We start from the raw sequence: 15,485 nt of genomic DNA, 5'->3' as shown, positions 1-15,485 counted from the left end.
GCGGGTGGCCATGGGGAGGTACTGTTGCTCCAAGGTGCCTGTGCTGGGCAAGACATGCAATGGACAAGGCCCAAGGTGTTTGAACATCTGCTGCAGGTGCAAAAGGAGGGCAAAGCTGGTAGAGCAGCACCACCATGCTCCACGTGCTGCCTGGAGTGAGCTTTTCCAGGGAAAGGGTCTCAAGTCACAGGCCCTGCTCCCCAGCAGCAAATGATTTGTCTTGCTGCTCTCCGAAGTGCTCTCAATAGCAGCACTCCATCCTTTTCCCTTCATCCCCTGTGATTATTTTACTTTAACGGTTTTTACAGTAGATAGCTCTGCTCCAGAAAATTCAATGAACTAAACTGGACAACAGAAATGGTGGTGACGGCAAAACAGCACATGTATCTGTAAAGACCCCCTCAGATACAGCCAAGGGCTGGGGTTAGCTTTACTGTGCAGCTCTTTCTGCAGAAACAGCCCAGGAAAGGAACAACCCTGCATTTAATTCTTTTCTTTTAGGCATCTGCTTTACAATTTTATTCCTGCCAAATACTTGTTAACATACAACCAGAGAGGGCTCTGCTTTACGTTAAGAAATAAACTGTTCATTTTCCTTTTCCCCACAAAAGCATTAGTGCTTTCTCTGAGCTGGTCCGTACGTTGCTGGTTTGGAAGACACATTCATTTCTGTATTGCTGCTGATGGCAAGGATGAAAGAGGGTTTCACAGGCCAAACCTAGTCCAGGTTGTCCAACGAGATAATGCAGTTAGGCTGACTAAAGTAGAGCTGCTCTTCATCCTGAAGATTTGTGAGATGACAGCATTTGTACTTGACTTCAAAGTCCCCCAGCTCTTCTATTAACGTTTCCATCCTGGAACAGACAGAAAGAATCAAACCCTTGTTTACATAATCTGGCATTCATAGAAATACTTTGCATATCCCTGAGAGCAAAATGAATTATGCACTAAATGGATCTGGCAACTGTACAGGCAGCTAAAGCACAAGATCTCAGCTGTGGCAGCTTTTCTGAGGGAAGCCAGCAATCTGGGAATCCCCCTCTCCCCCCAGCCCCATCCACAGTCCAGAGCCCGAGGAGGATGCTGCCTGGGGATTCTTTACAGGTGGGATGGGGAAGCCCTGCTCCCTTCCACTCTGTCTTGGGCGGATGGGGAGGGAAACACATGCAAGCCCTGAGGAACAAACTCTGGGGCTAAAAATGGTCAAGCCTTTTATTTCTGAAATTCAGATTTTGCAACTGTTTCCAGCTCACAAATCAAAGGCTGAGGCTTGCTGCTGCCAACTACCCTTGCAGCTTCACTGTGGAAAATAAAATTCTGCTATTCTGTGTTTGCAATCCTCCCTGCTCTGCACCCTAAGAGCAGAGTGAGGGGGGAAGGGAAGACTCACATTATTTAAGCAAAATTGATTTCTGCAACCTCAAGAGCAGGACAGCAGGGTGTCCTCAGCTTCAAGGATGAACAAAAACGTTAGCTTTACTCCAGAAGCAGCAGCAGTTCTCACAAAGAGATTTTCTTCATCAGCTCTACCATTTCTGCTTGGCTGCTGCAAGGAGAGCACAGGTTGCAGTGCCAATGGCTGCAGTTCCCATGCCAAAGGCCGTCCTCCCAAAAGGCCGAGGAGGACACTGTTCAGCTCTAACAGAGACCTGTCTTATTTGGATAGTCACCAGTAGATTATTAAAACCAGAAGTGCAGAAACAGGAAAGGAATTTACTAATGGTTGCTATTCCATTTTAATTTCCTTAAGGTTTGTAGTGGCTGCTATCAACCTTTCTGTAACAGGGCAACTGAAGAACAGTAACATGGAAAATTGGGAAAGCACAACTGTATTCTGGACCGATGGACAGCTTGATGAATAGCTTTTAATTTCTCAGCTTTTTGTCTGCTTTGACACGTCATTTCTTTAGTTTCCTGACAAAATAAAAAAACCAAAACATTGTTCAACAATAACAAAACAGTTATTTCCCCCCCATTGCCCTGGAAGGGGAGCCACCCCACAGCAGTCCCTACACCTGAGTAGCCCCTCCAGGTAGGTGGCACAGTAAGAACCCATGGGCACTACCTGCCTTTCTAGACAAGGAGATAGAGAAGCACAAAAGGATTTTGGGTTTTTTTTGGCACAGCTTGCCTCCAGGGCTGATGAATCAAACAGACCGTGCTGCAAAGATCTACTCTTTTTAGGAGAACCGATTGCCAGTTCCCCACTGAATGGTGCAGATAATTCATCCAACAAGTTTCAGTGGGATTCCTGCTATTTTCAAATTATTTGCAGATTTAGGCTCTTTAAAGCAAGTCCTTGGGGCTGCTTGTTCACAGGTACTCATCCAAAGCTTGGCATAAGGAAGCCCCTCTTACAGCAGTGACTTTGGGCACTTTATGGTGAAAGAAATTATCCAGAGGTGGGTTTTTTAATGGATTCTGACTACTGAAAACCCAATGCCTCATCTCCTTTCAATAACACAGCTGCCTGCAACTATGCTTGCGTGAAGGTTAGAAAAACGCTTGTCTAGCAACAAAAAGCTGCAGAGCTTTTCTAGGAAAGCGCCTTGTGCCTTTCCAAACACATCAGTTGCCACCACAGCTCATTTACCCTCTCAGCCATGGCCAGGCTGTGCATGGTTCAGACCAGAGCGCTGACAGAAAGGATGAGACTCCCAGCTACCAGGTAGATTGACAGAGGACCTGCCCCAAGCAAAACACTTTCAGTTCAGGGTTTCAAGGCCGACTGCTTTAAAAAGGTTTCACCTGCCATAACCTAAATGCCACAAGCACTGGCGGCCAAAGGAGGATGACTGCTATGAGGAAGGAGAGGAGCAAGGAAAGAGCCACGCAGCACCTCAGGACACCCAGTGGCAGTTCAAAATGCAGCCAAGAGCAGGGGTGAAAGACCTGTCCTGGGCGAGGGAGAAGCAGCTCAGCTTGCTGCCGCTGGGGAAGAGACGCTGTTAGAGAAGAGACACAGTGACCTGGAGCCCTGGAGAAAGCAGACAGGGAAGCCCCTTTCTATCGACCAGGCAGTTTTCTACAACTGATTTACACTGAAACTTTGGTGGCCAGAAGAGGCTCACGAGAGACTGATGGGATGTCTCCAGCAGAGCACGTTCCCCCTCCCCAGCCATCACCGGTACCAAGGGCAGGATAAGCGATGTGTAGCACAGCAGAGCCACCTACTCTGTACGGGTTTCAGTCCTACAGGGCTTCACTCTCACTTGTGTAAGGGGGAAAAAAAAAAAAAACTGCAGAGGAAACTCAGAAGGCAATGAGACCAACTGATGCTGCCATCAGCCACTGGGAGACTCCAGAGGCTGCAATCAGCCTTGGGATGGGAGATTCCCAGAGGAAAGGTGAAAAACAGCAGAATATGGCTGCTGGAAGCTCCCGCCTTGCAGATGCTGGGAAGAAACTGCCAAACTAGCCCATTTTTACCACCCACAGCCCTGCAGCAGTGAGGCTTAAAGGTAGCAGGCAGACCACCATTGCTTCTGCACCTCCAGCTTCCCCCATTGCAACCGCTGGTCTGGAGCGGGACAGGGCAGCTGAGAGCACTGGCTCGAGGCCACCCACTGTCCCTTTGGGAGAAGCCAAGAGCACAAAAGCCAAAGAGAGAAAAGGGGCTAAAACCATCCTCTGAAGGTGGCAACAGCAGCAGAGTCCCAGATCCAGTAAACCTTTCCTAGGGCTGAGACACCAGGAAGGCTCTCTTTCCCAAAAGCAAAGCCAGCATGGAAACTGGACTGGATGATAAAGTCAAACTGCTTATCCAAAAAGCCACAGGTCTGGAGCAGGGTTGCCTCTGAAAGGCCTGAGGTCTGCTGTCCAGAACAACTCCTGGTGCAGGAGCGATGCTCTCACCTGGGCTGGCTGCTGGCCATTACAGCTAGGGAGGAAAGCAGAGCCCAGCAAGGACAGAGCCCAATGGCTGCAGCCCTACTCCAAAGCAGCCAGACAGGAATTTTGCTAGAAAGGATATCCACTTGGGGATTTTAGTTTGGGAATACAAGATCCTTCCCAGAGAGATTCAAGGTGAAAAAAACCTGGCCCAAGAACAACCCTTATCAGATGCTCATAAAGGAGTCCGTGTTGTCTTCTGAAAAGAAAGTATCCATGTTGGTGAGGACAAAACGTCACCTGCTTTATTTTAGGTGACTTGCTACGAAGTTCATAGGATTCTTCATGCGCAAATGATAATTAAAAAAGTTAATTTAAAAAAATCAGTGTACATAGCGCAAGGGAGATGAAAACATGCTTTCATCTAGGAAACATTCTACTGCTGTTCCCCATTTTTATTAACATCAATTATATTAGGAAATAATAAAAACCTTTAGTTGTATCATATTAGCTCACTTGATCTTTACCCCTCGCTGCTCAAACATTGAGCGCTTGCAATAGAAAATAACTAAATCAAATGTAGCAGCACATAATGTATGGCAGCTGAAAACTTAGAACAGAAACGTTCAACTAGTTGGCATTTTACAGTTACTTGTGAGCATTGTTGCTTGCACAGCTGTGCTATACAGATCTGGAAGCAAAAGGATGCAGTAGGCTTTCTGTATGTGAACCCACTGGCACAGCAGAAACCTATACCAGAGCTTTTGGCAATGTTAAGAAGAAAGGCTTCACGTCAGCTTTGCACGTGACAACAGTTCCACCACAAATCTTCAAGCTGCTGCAGTTTTATCTTCACTTGACATTGCTCAGTACCAGTTGTCAACCAAGCCTGTATGAGCAGCAGCATCCCTGCACATGTAGCTGTTTATAGTTTAGCTGTGCTGCATTGTCCATCCAAAGGCAGAAATCCGACTCCAGTGATCACTGGCTGACTTTCAGAGTCAGCTCTAGTTTTAAGTCTCAACTATGCATGAACCTACCCAGGAAGGTACCATAGCAGTTCCTAGTGCCATTTTATTATCCTAAAATAGAATAACAATCCCCACTCTCTACTCACATCTCTGACATCCTTGTCTCTTAGAAATTTCCCCACATAGAAACCCTGAAGCAGGATATATATTGAGCAACAGACATCCATAAACACAAGCATACTAGGTAGACCAATTATTTATCAGCACCACTCTCTGGATGCAGCCTACAAATACTGCAGAACAGAACAAAACCACATTTGCATATCGCAAAGCAGCACATCTGCAATTAAAACCACCTTCCTACCATCCCTTGTCTTCTCAAGATCCTTTACGACCCTCCTTTCAGTTAAAAAAATAAAACCAAAACACACCTCCACTTCCTTCATCCTCCCTAGTCTCTTTCTCAGTCAAAATCCATTTTTCAACTGCTTCTCTTCCAACCTACTTGCTTTTTTCTGCCAACCCATCCCCTCCTCTCCCATCTCAGCCTTTCACTTGCTCCCCCCCACCAGCCAACACAAGTGACTTCTCCAGCCAAGCCCAGCTCCTGCCCAGGACCCAGCCCGTAAACCAGCCATTGCAAAAGAAGGACTGATGTTTCACACAGTAGGTTTCAGAGAAACAGGAATTTGCATCCAAGTGAAAGAAATACTACATTTGGCAGGGGCGGGGAGGGGATCGATTGTGGCTTTCAAAGATCACAAGCCTTTTCTACTTGCAATCTTATGCCTGCGAAATTCCTTCCTTCCGTTCAAGAACATGGCTCCCAAACCAATACCCACCATACCCCACTGTTAGCTCTTCAGAGAGCAAAGCTCAGAGGAGGCACAATCCACAGACACATCAAGGAAAAAGTTGCTTTTTCTGCTCCCCATGGATTCTGTCACAGCGGCTTTCAACAGGCTGGGCAGTCCTGGTCTGCAGTTGCAGTGAAAGAGTTGCCCTGTTTCAGGCTTGGCCACGATGCCCCTTACCAGAAACTCAACCAAAGATGCTCTGGAAACTTCTAGGAAAATGGGAGGAGGGAGATTCTCACGGTCAGTGACAAGGTGGTACATCAGGACGCAATGTCAGTGGCAGGAAACACCTCCAACTGCAGGCCAGCCCCTCACTTGGTGATTTAATGACAGCAAAGCTATGAAGACAGAAACCTTCCAGCTCTGCAGCATACAGCCGAAGTCACCTAGCAAGTAACTTTGAAAATTACTGCTTAGAGAAATGCAGCAGCGAGACACTCTTTTCAATTTTGTTAATGAAAAATAATAAAAATCAACAGCTGAAGACATCTTTAGAAGGAGCACTGGAGAAAATACATGCCATTATTTCATGGTTTTTCCAAATGAATTCAACTGGATAAGAAGTGACCTATCTAAAGGCAAATGCCAGTATCAACTCCATTTCCAAAGCAGTGTCCCTTCTACGATAGGGTATAAAACTGAATTTCTTAATAACATTCATTTCAAGTCCCTGATGGTCTTATGAATTTGGTGACAACAACTTCGATCACTTCATTAATTCTGGAAGTTTAATTAAAGTTGTGCGCAAGTACAAACAGGAACTGTAGGTAACTTATCACAAGTTGTGATTCTGAGACTAACCAGAATAAAGTAAGCTCTTGTCAAGAAAGGCTTGATCTTGCATAGCTAAACTTGGAAGAAGTTCCTGCTCCATCTTGCATGCTGAAACGCTGGAGTTTTTCTGCATAATAAATAAGGCACAGCTCAAACATTCAGTCTGACTGGAGTATCTTCATCCTGAAAAAAATTCTTGAGACAACCAGGAAAGTTTTAAACCCCTAGTGAGATTAAAAATTTACCTGGAGGTAATTGGCTAAAACAGTGCCAGTGAAGAACCTTAAAGCTGATGCTGTGGGGGCTGTCCTCTGGCTGAACATCAGCAGCATGGAAACCTGTGTCCCACTCCCTGCTCCACAGAGCAGAAACCTGGGCAAGTGTCTGGGCAGCCCACACTGTGGGCTGCCTGGAGGCTCAGCCCATACTGCGGGCTGCCTGGAGGCTCAGCCCATACTGCGGGCTGCCTGGAGGCTCAGCCCATCAGGTACATCACACCTGCGTGGTATGACATGCAGTATGAAGCTCCTGCTTTCAGCAGTGAAGACCACTGTTGGACGAGAGGCATGGGTTGACTGCTGTAACAGAGCTGCTTGGAGCCCCAGGCTCATCGCCAGCCCATTCCAACGTCAGCTTTCCTCAAAGCACAGGGCTGGAGAGGGTCTCCTTGGCTGCCACAGTCCCGTCTCAGGCAACTGCCTGCCAAACAGAAGATAAGCCCAGTCAGAAGTTCACAAAACACTGTTCCTTAGTTAACTGAACTGTGCTCGCTCCTGACAGCTATTCCTGAAATCTTTTTAGAAAGAAACAAAAGCTTTCATCTTTTAAAAGGTGATGCTCTCTTCATGCGGAGTCATGTGCTAACATGCCTTTAGAGCTACACAAAACTATGCCTTCACTCCTAATGAAATCTGAAAAAATGCCATATTTGTTCAGTACTTAGATGATTCTTTTCAGTGTATCTTGCATTACTGTAATTTTTGAGGCATATAACACTACCAAATACAGATAAAAGCCTGATGTCCCCTTTGCACCAAGGTTGGAAACATCTTGGCAGACTGTTAGGGTGCAGAAGGAAATGCTCAGAGAGGCATTTATCACTTTTCAAATGAGACAATGCTGAGATGCCCAAAATATTTTCTTGTTAACATATTAAGGACACCCTGAGGAGAGAACACCAGCGCACTGGCATCAGACTGCTACCTTGGAAAAGAAGTCTTCCATCTCACTTGAAAGAGGTATTTCAGTGACACATAAGTACACTTAAGTTTGCAAGGTCAGCTTTGCAGACCTGAAATTCACTGAACGCTGCTGAAAGACTAAGTGAGGGTAAAAGACATTCTGGGTGTGCCTGGAGCCCAGGAAAGGAAAAAAAAAAAAAACCCAACCCCCAAAAAAGAACTTAAAATGGCATTTTCCCCACTTTGACAAACCTGTCAAGCAACAGAAGACTGTCTGGAACTTCTGTAGGGCTGGAGAGCAGCCTGCAGCTACAAGACTTCAAGATTTATTTGTTTTAAACCTTATCAACTGCTGCTGCTGGACAATTAGCACATTTATAACACTGCTAAGGAGATAAGGTTTCAATACAGTGGCATTTTGGGGGAGGCAGTATATATTTACGGGGGAAATATACATCAAACATGAAGTACTTTTATCTTACCTAAAATGATTCCTTGAAAAACAACTTATGCTTTTAAAGGCCAATACAATTATGTATTATTTTAATCTTAATGCTAAAGGAAGACAGAAAAAAGCATATTTACAATGTTAACACTGCAGTTAAGAGAACTCTGTATTGCTATCCAATTACGCTGTCTGCCCAGCTTTTGGACCTATATAAAAAACCGCAACATTAATGTTACACACTTGTCAGGTGGGCATAACCACCATCCATAGCTACATCAGAATAAACCAAGTTATAGGGATATAGCTTAACAGTAAAAGACTATCAACGTAGTACATACCACACAGCAGTACCATGATGTGGTTCACACTTGTAACAAAACACCTCAAGGCACTCAGCGTATCTTCTTCTCACCACCTACAGTAAAAGATGCTCCAAATCTGAAGGAATCGGCAAGCAGTGTTGTCAACCGCCCTGCTGAGAGGTAGGGTTTCTTGTGTCTTCCTCTTCAAGGACATGCAATGAGGTGAACATTCAATAAGGCACGCCCTGAGTGCCACCTTGAGATCAAAGACCAGAAGACAGCCAGCACCTCTCCCTCCCCAGCAAGTTTCAGTCCCTGTGTCCAGGCAGTCTTGCATTGGCTTGGATTTGAGAGGGGAACATCGCTGGACCCCACATCACTACAGTTCACGTCTGGAGAGTTTTACATACCTGTAACCCTCAAATTATGCTGTACTACAATGTTTTCTAATCAAATAATTTAATACCCAATTTATCAAAGTAAGGAAGTAATTTGTTTTCTTTTTCACTGAACCATGGTAAAAAAAGGTTACTGTTTTATTCAGCATCATAGTTACATAACAGTTGTCTGTTGCTATTACTAGAAAGAATTTATTAAAATAGTCCTGAAAGACACCTTTTCTTTCTCCAATGATTTCAAAACTATGCCTTTTAATGCCAATTCCACAGTCATGGGTTTGATTGGTAGTAGTCAGTTGTAGCAATTGTCAAGGCACAAGCTCAGCTCTGCACATCCGCTGCAGCTTGTATTATAAAAGAGATACGCCAGTTACGTCTTCACTTAAAAACGCATAATGCCTTTATCATATATTGCAACAGGAGAAATTAACGTTAAACACAGACTACGAAAGGTAAAGGATTTATTTCTGATATGATTTGTAGAGTTAAATTAAAAACCTACTGAATACTTTATGTAGTAGATGAACATAACCTTAGTACTTACTTTCTAACAGTTTATTTAATGGTTGGAAGTGTACAACATGAAGTAGGCCTTACGTTTAATATTGTTCAATTTTGCTTATTGTTAGATGAGATTAAAATACAGTAGCCATCCCTTTAGATTATGTTGCAACACTGATCATGTGCCCTGATAAGTAGGAACAATGATTCATTAAATAAACAGTGATGACATAACATGTAGGGAAGACTTTGGATTGTCTATTTAAAATGTCAACATAATAGGCAATTAAGAATAAAACTTCATTTTAAGTGCACTTCCACATGCTTTGTTTATAATATAGCAAAAACTTCCTATCTTTTTTCCAAACACTTCACTCCCTACTCTAAAGCTGTTGAGTTGAAAATGCACTTTCCCAAGTAAACTTTTTTTAAAAAAAGTAACTAAAATTTCTACCCTTTCATATGCTAAGAAATGTTTCCTAATTAAAAACACAGTTTATTACAAGACATGTGAAGACAACATATAGTGAAATGAATTTTAATTGTTGTGCTGTGACTAAAGTAAAGTTCTCAAGGCTGCAATTTAACATTCCAAGTTCTCCCTTCCATCTTTATTGATTCTTAAGGTTTTGCACAGAAACTCTTTGGGGGCTAGAACAGCAGTAATTGCATCACACTGGTTTCCAAGACTTCAAGTTTCAAAAGCAAACTCTTCAAAAAGTACAGTTCTTGATTTGATTAGATACAGGGACAAAAATATAGCACATACTTGAAGGTTACATGGTCTACAAATGATGGCAATATTTTCCTTGGGAGAGTACAGTTTGTTTTCTTGTAAATACTCAAAAAGGCTCAACTTCAAGCAGTAATAAACACAAGCAAAAGTGATTTAACCCTTAAAATAAATATTCAGGAAAACCTCTCTGTACATACAAGTGAAAGAATATGTAACACTTTCACGCTAAAAGAAAAAAATAAAGATTTTGTTCATATAAGCAGCTGAAATCTGCTGTTCCAGCCCAATGTCCCCAGTAAAGAAGGGAGGCACAAACACAGGTGACTACTGTAGCTCACTATCTTATGGCCTTTTTGGACAGGGACATCATCACCATCATTTTTTTAATCCCTTTTGTTATATTTATTACAGCATGCCAAATCCTTTGGCATATGTGATGGCCTTCAATAATCTTTCTTTAAGCTTTTCTTTGCTTGAGTACTCCGGAAGCAAAAGTACATTAAAGCATGTGTGAGATGTAGGTAACCTGTGGGGTGGGAAAAAAGAAAAAGAATTCAGATCTGGGAACGTGCAGTACACACAAAGAAATAAGTCGCTACTTCACAAATCCAAAATAATGAATTTAAAGAGAATCTACTTTGCTTAAAGATTCAACTTGCAGATTTAACTAAGCTAACAAATTAAAAGCACAGAATTTGCTTCCATTTATAAACAAACAAGCAAAATGTAGATTTTTTTTTTTTAATTTATTTTTTTATTTACCTCTCTGTATCTGGGCCATTTTTGGCTATGATCATCTTTAACTTTCCAAGTCCTCCCACAGGGGCTCTGTCTGTGCCTGTTGTAAACTGTAAGAATAGTCTTTTCTGTTCATCTGTAAATGAATGGACTATTTCCCAGAATTCCCTATCAAGGACGAAATCAAAAAGTAAGTAAACTGAAAACTTTGGTATAAGTGAGACTTTCAAAAGTAACTGAACTCTGAAGGTTTAGTAATCTAATCAATCTCAATGTCAAGTTTACAAGTTGCATTCATAAACCAAAACTAACAGTAATGTATTTACCAATCGATGAGATTCAAAAGTAGAAATCAGAAATGTTACCAAAACACTGCAGTTTAACTGTTTTTAAATGTTAAATTTGGCTAACAAGTGATCTGCAAATATTCTTCCTTTATTTTATTATTCCTATTTCCTAAGGAATTATACTGGTTCCGCTACACTGTCCATTTCTACCACCTTCTTAACACACCACAGTAAACAAATGCAGCTGCTGTCAAAGGTTTTCTACCCTAGCAGGAACTAGTTAAGTAGTTAGCAAAGTTTAGATGACCAAAGATGCACACTTCTCTGACCCTTGCCTTCAGAGTTCTCTAGTCAAAAGGGGACAAGAAGGTAAAAACATTAAAAACATTGAATTTACTTGATTTCTAATTGGAGAAGAAAGTTCTACACATGCAACCTATTCAAAAAATTCAGTGTTTGTGATTTTTTTTTTTTTTAAACAACAGCAGAGCAGTCATGATTTATTGAAACAGCCCTGTTTATGCTGGGGATTATTTACCTATATGGTATAAGAGAAGGACAAAAAACGTAGGGAAAAAATCCCTTTTAAGCTTTACCAAAGTTCACTGGAAGCTAAAGACAATGCTTATACTATCTGCTCTTTTCTAATGACAGTACTTGAGTAAACTGAAATTATACGTAAGACACTTGCATCTCCAAGCACTAAAATAATACTAAATCTTACAATATTAAATTCATTATGAAGGAAGAGGCATGTAAAGTGTTTTTAATCTTTCAGAAATTAGAAAAAAATTACCTAATAATAAGAGAGTCTCTTGTATAGCCACCATCATATTCTGTAGTTTCTTCTAGCGCTTGAAAATCTAAATTCTGTAAAGAAGACGACATTTTTAAAAGTGACCACTAATTATATACTTAGGATCAAAAAGCTCCACTTTCTGGTGTACATTCAGGGCTCTTACCCTACTTCCACAAATAAGTAATTCAATTTCCTCTGGTCTAAATAAATATTTCAAAGGAGATTCATTGGTCACCATGTGGAATCCTCTCCGAAAGGCCTTGAACTGCTTTTCTACTGATTTATTGAGTATATAGTCAGCATACAGATTGACAAATTCCTGTAAGGAAACAATCCCAAAAAAACCCTTAGTACTTCAACACATGCCACTTGAAGTATGTCCCAAAAATACAAGACCCTGAAATATATTTAATTCTATAATTCTACGTAGATTATCTGGGCTCAGCTTCTACTCAGCAATAATGAAGAGTAAGTCTCAAATATTTCTCAAGCAGGTCAAACACCACACACAGAAGCTACGTATGCATGTATCGATGCTTTTGTTAAGAGCGAAACCTTTTCTGCTTACAACTACACTGTGCTATGGCAATTTTAAAAGGCTTTTAAACTTAAATTTTAAGTGAGACCAAACCTTTATAGAGTGATACGTAATTCTGCATAGAGTATCTAAAAATTACAATTACGTCAAAAAAAATTACTTGAGCGTACCTTTCTATTTTCATTTGTAATAGGAATTTTATCACCGTTCTCCTTTAAATCATGCATCATTGGATTGCCAAAGAGATCCGTATGAGATATTTGAAACGTTATCATCATATCATCTTCCACACTTCCTTCATACTCTAGTAAGTCTCTCAAACTCTGGTAAAGAACCTAACAGAATAAGAAATACATGTCTGTCATAAATAAGTTTCAATAGATTTCACTGAGTCATGAAATCATCTGCCTCAAAAAAGGTTGTTATATTCTATGACACAAGTCACCTAAGATCTCCCATAACACTCCAAACAAAGGTATATTGAGCTCAGTGTTTGTAAAAAACAACCAATAGCAGATATTAAGGAAAGATAAAAAAGAAACATGGCAATGAGTGATAACTCCCTTAGAAGGGCCTATCAGTGCCCAGGAATCTTCCTAAATGCAATGGTCAGACCTGTAGCTTAAGAGCCACTGATTACATCTTCCTCTCTTAACTCTTTTGAAACTGTATTTACTTTTGGCATCCAGAACATGTTACACTATTTAGTTGAACACATATGTGTTAAAATCAAAGAAAATGCTGTATTTCATATCAGATAAAATTCAGGAGGCAGGCTTTTATCTCCTACAACTTGATTTAAAACCCAAGCAAACCAGGAAGTAATCTCAAAGCAACACAGATGGGGCAGTCATTAAAGTAAGGAAACATTTATGCACATACAAACACACACACAAAAAAAAAAAAAAAAAATCACACGTTAGGTCGGCATTTGCCAAGTGGAATCTGAAATTACCTGTAAGAGTTTGCTCTATTCAAAGAGGCAACCAGCCTTCCTCCCTGCTATGCCTTAAGAAAAGTCCAAGACTCTCTTGGAAACCAAAGGCTATGCAGAAAAGGAACAATTATTTGGCTGAGACTGAGGTGTAGGACTCAAGAATGCGAAGTGAAGGTAAAAGCAGCAACTGAGTGCAACTATATTTTTATAGTGAAGTAGAAGTAATAAATTTCTCCTCAGTGTTTTAATTACTGAAAAGTTCACATATAAGCCTCACCCTCTTACTATCTGTATCCTTTTGATTCTTCCAAAGCACCTTTATAAGTATCTTGCATTGAAAATGACTGGATTTGGAACTGTTGGTGGCGAGGGCCGGTGAATACCCTATCCTCCATGCTCCATAGCATTAGAAAAAGCATTGGGAGGCTTGACTACTGCGGATTTCATTTTTGGTTTGAGAAGCTCTGAAGTAAGTGTTTAAGTGATATTAGAGTACAAAGAGTTTTAAAAGGATTACTTTAAAAGAAGTCTGTGTAGGTGTCAGAGGAGAAACATAAGAGTAGGAGAAAAAATAAGAAATGCCCTGACTGCCTTGTTCCACAGAAATAAATTCACTTTTTCTGTCATAAAGTTTTGAGTATGTAATAAAAAATTACAGGAAACTGGGAGCACTGTGTATTTCTCAACATCACTTTACAGAGAAACTGATCAAAGCTGGCATGCTGTTATATGTAACCATCCAAAGCAGACTGGATAACCTATTTTTTTATTACACATGCCTCATTTTCTGATTAAACAAAAATAAAAGGCAAGTTCTTTTTAAACAGTATCATTTTACTCATCTTTTTTGAATAGCTGAAGATTTTGCATAACTGCTTATGAAAAGGGAAATGTCCCACCATTTGAAACCATGGAATCATAGAATGGTTTGGGTTGGAAGGGACCTTTAAAGATTGCCAAGTTCCAACCCCTCTGCCATGGGCAGGGACACCTTCTACTAAACCAGGTTGCCCAAAGCCCCGTCCAACCTGGCCTTGAACACTTCCAGGGATGGGGCATCCACAACTTCCCTGGGCAACTTGCTCCAGTGCCTCACCACCCTCACAATGAAGAATTTCTTCCTTACATCTAATATAAATCTACCCACTTTGAGTTTAAAGCCATTACCCCTTGTCCTGTCACTACATGCCCTTGTAAAAAGTCCCTCTCTGGCTTCCTTGTAGTACCCTTTAGGTACTGGAAGGCCACTGTAAGGTCTCCCTGGAACCTTCCCTTCTCCAGCCTGAACGACCCCAACTCTCTCAGCATGTCTTCATAGGAAAGGTGTTCCAGCCCTCTGATCATATTCGTGGCCCTCCTCCGGACTCACTCCAACAGGTCTGTGAACTTCTTATGTTGGGGGTCCCCAACATGCCAGACGCAGTACTGCAGGTGGGGTCTCACCAGAGCAGAGCAGAGGGGGAGAATCACCTCCCAGTCACGCTTCTTTTGATGCAGCTCAGGATATGGTTGGCTTTCTGGGCTGTGAGTGCACATTGCCGGGTCACATCGAGCTTCCTCGTCAACCAACACCCCCAAGTCCTTCTCCTCAGGGATGCTCTCAAACCACACATTCCCCAGCCTGTATTTGTGCTTGGAATTGCCCTGACCCATGGACAGGACCTTGCGCTTGGCCTTGTTGAACTGGAAATGAAGCATACTAATAACTCATACTAGCTAGCATGATGGAAGGCTACTGATGATCTTTGAAGATGGAGCATGGCCAACACATCCTGCATACATACTTCTATGCTCTATCTACTAAAGCATGAGCACAGCTTAGTGTTTTTGTATAGCCATGAACTGGGGAGAGGTGGGGGAAGATGAACACTAATCACTGCTCCCAAACTGTAGGGATCTTCATGAACTGCCTCATCTATCTTTTGCTTTAGACAAAAACCAACATGAGTATTACACCTTTGCATGCCTACTGTTACTTTCACATTTTTTGTAGAAATCTACTTCTACAAATAGATATAAACAGCCTAATTTTAGAAGTCTCTTTGGTAAGATACTATTAATAATAGTTTATGCTTAATGGTATTAAGCAATTTAGGCAGTATGTAAAAAAAAATAGAACAAAGCTTTATTGGTACCCAACTCTATTTGTTGGCTTGACAATTCTGCCTCCTCCAAACCAGATGTACT

General features: G+C 41.6%; 1 protein-coding gene and 1 long non-coding RNA gene across 11 annotated transcripts in view; both read right to left on the bottom strand.

Annotated features, from left to right (window-relative positions):
* Positions 1–482: 482 nt before the first annotated feature.
* On the bottom strand, positions 483–6,853 carry LOC128135203 (uncharacterized). Its single transcript, XR_008232993.1, has 2 exons — positions 6,679–6,853; positions 483–1,546 (listed from the first exon to the last, which is right to left on the bottom strand). It is a non-coding gene; the product is annotated as an uncharacterized LOC128135203 (long non-coding RNA).
* Positions 6,854–9,209: 2,356 nt separating this feature from the next.
* The window catches only part of UBE3A (ubiquitin protein ligase E3A), a 55,048-nt gene continuing 48,772 nt past the window's right edge, over positions 9,210–15,485 (bottom strand). For 9 of the 10 annotated variants that reach the window (XM_052773912.1, XM_052773914.1, XM_052773917.1 and 6 more), the window contains 5 exons: positions 12,532–12,696; positions 11,987–12,142; positions 11,821–11,894; positions 10,762–10,905; positions 9,210–10,525 (listed from right to left, as the gene is read on the bottom strand). In XM_052773912.1, coding sequence (XP_052629872.1) covers positions 10,405–10,525; positions 10,762–10,905; positions 11,821–11,894; positions 11,987–12,142; positions 12,532–12,696 — 660 coding nt within the window. In that variant the 3' untranslated portion in view covers positions 9,210–10,404. Of the gene's footprint in view, positions 10,526–10,761; positions 10,906–11,816; positions 11,895–11,986; positions 12,143–12,531; positions 12,697–15,485 lie in introns of those variants that run through there. The other variant, XM_052773918.1, reaches the window with a different exon arrangement.

The sequence above is a fragment of the Harpia harpyja genome, chromosome 22 (genome assembly GCF_026419915.1).
Source record: "Harpia harpyja isolate bHarHar1 chromosome 22, bHarHar1 primary haplotype, whole genome shotgun sequence".
NCBI lineage: Eukaryota > Metazoa > Chordata > Aves > Accipitriformes > Accipitridae > Harpia > Harpia harpyja.
Note: the sequence above shows the minus strand (reverse complement) of the source record. Positions and strands in the feature narration are given on the sequence as shown.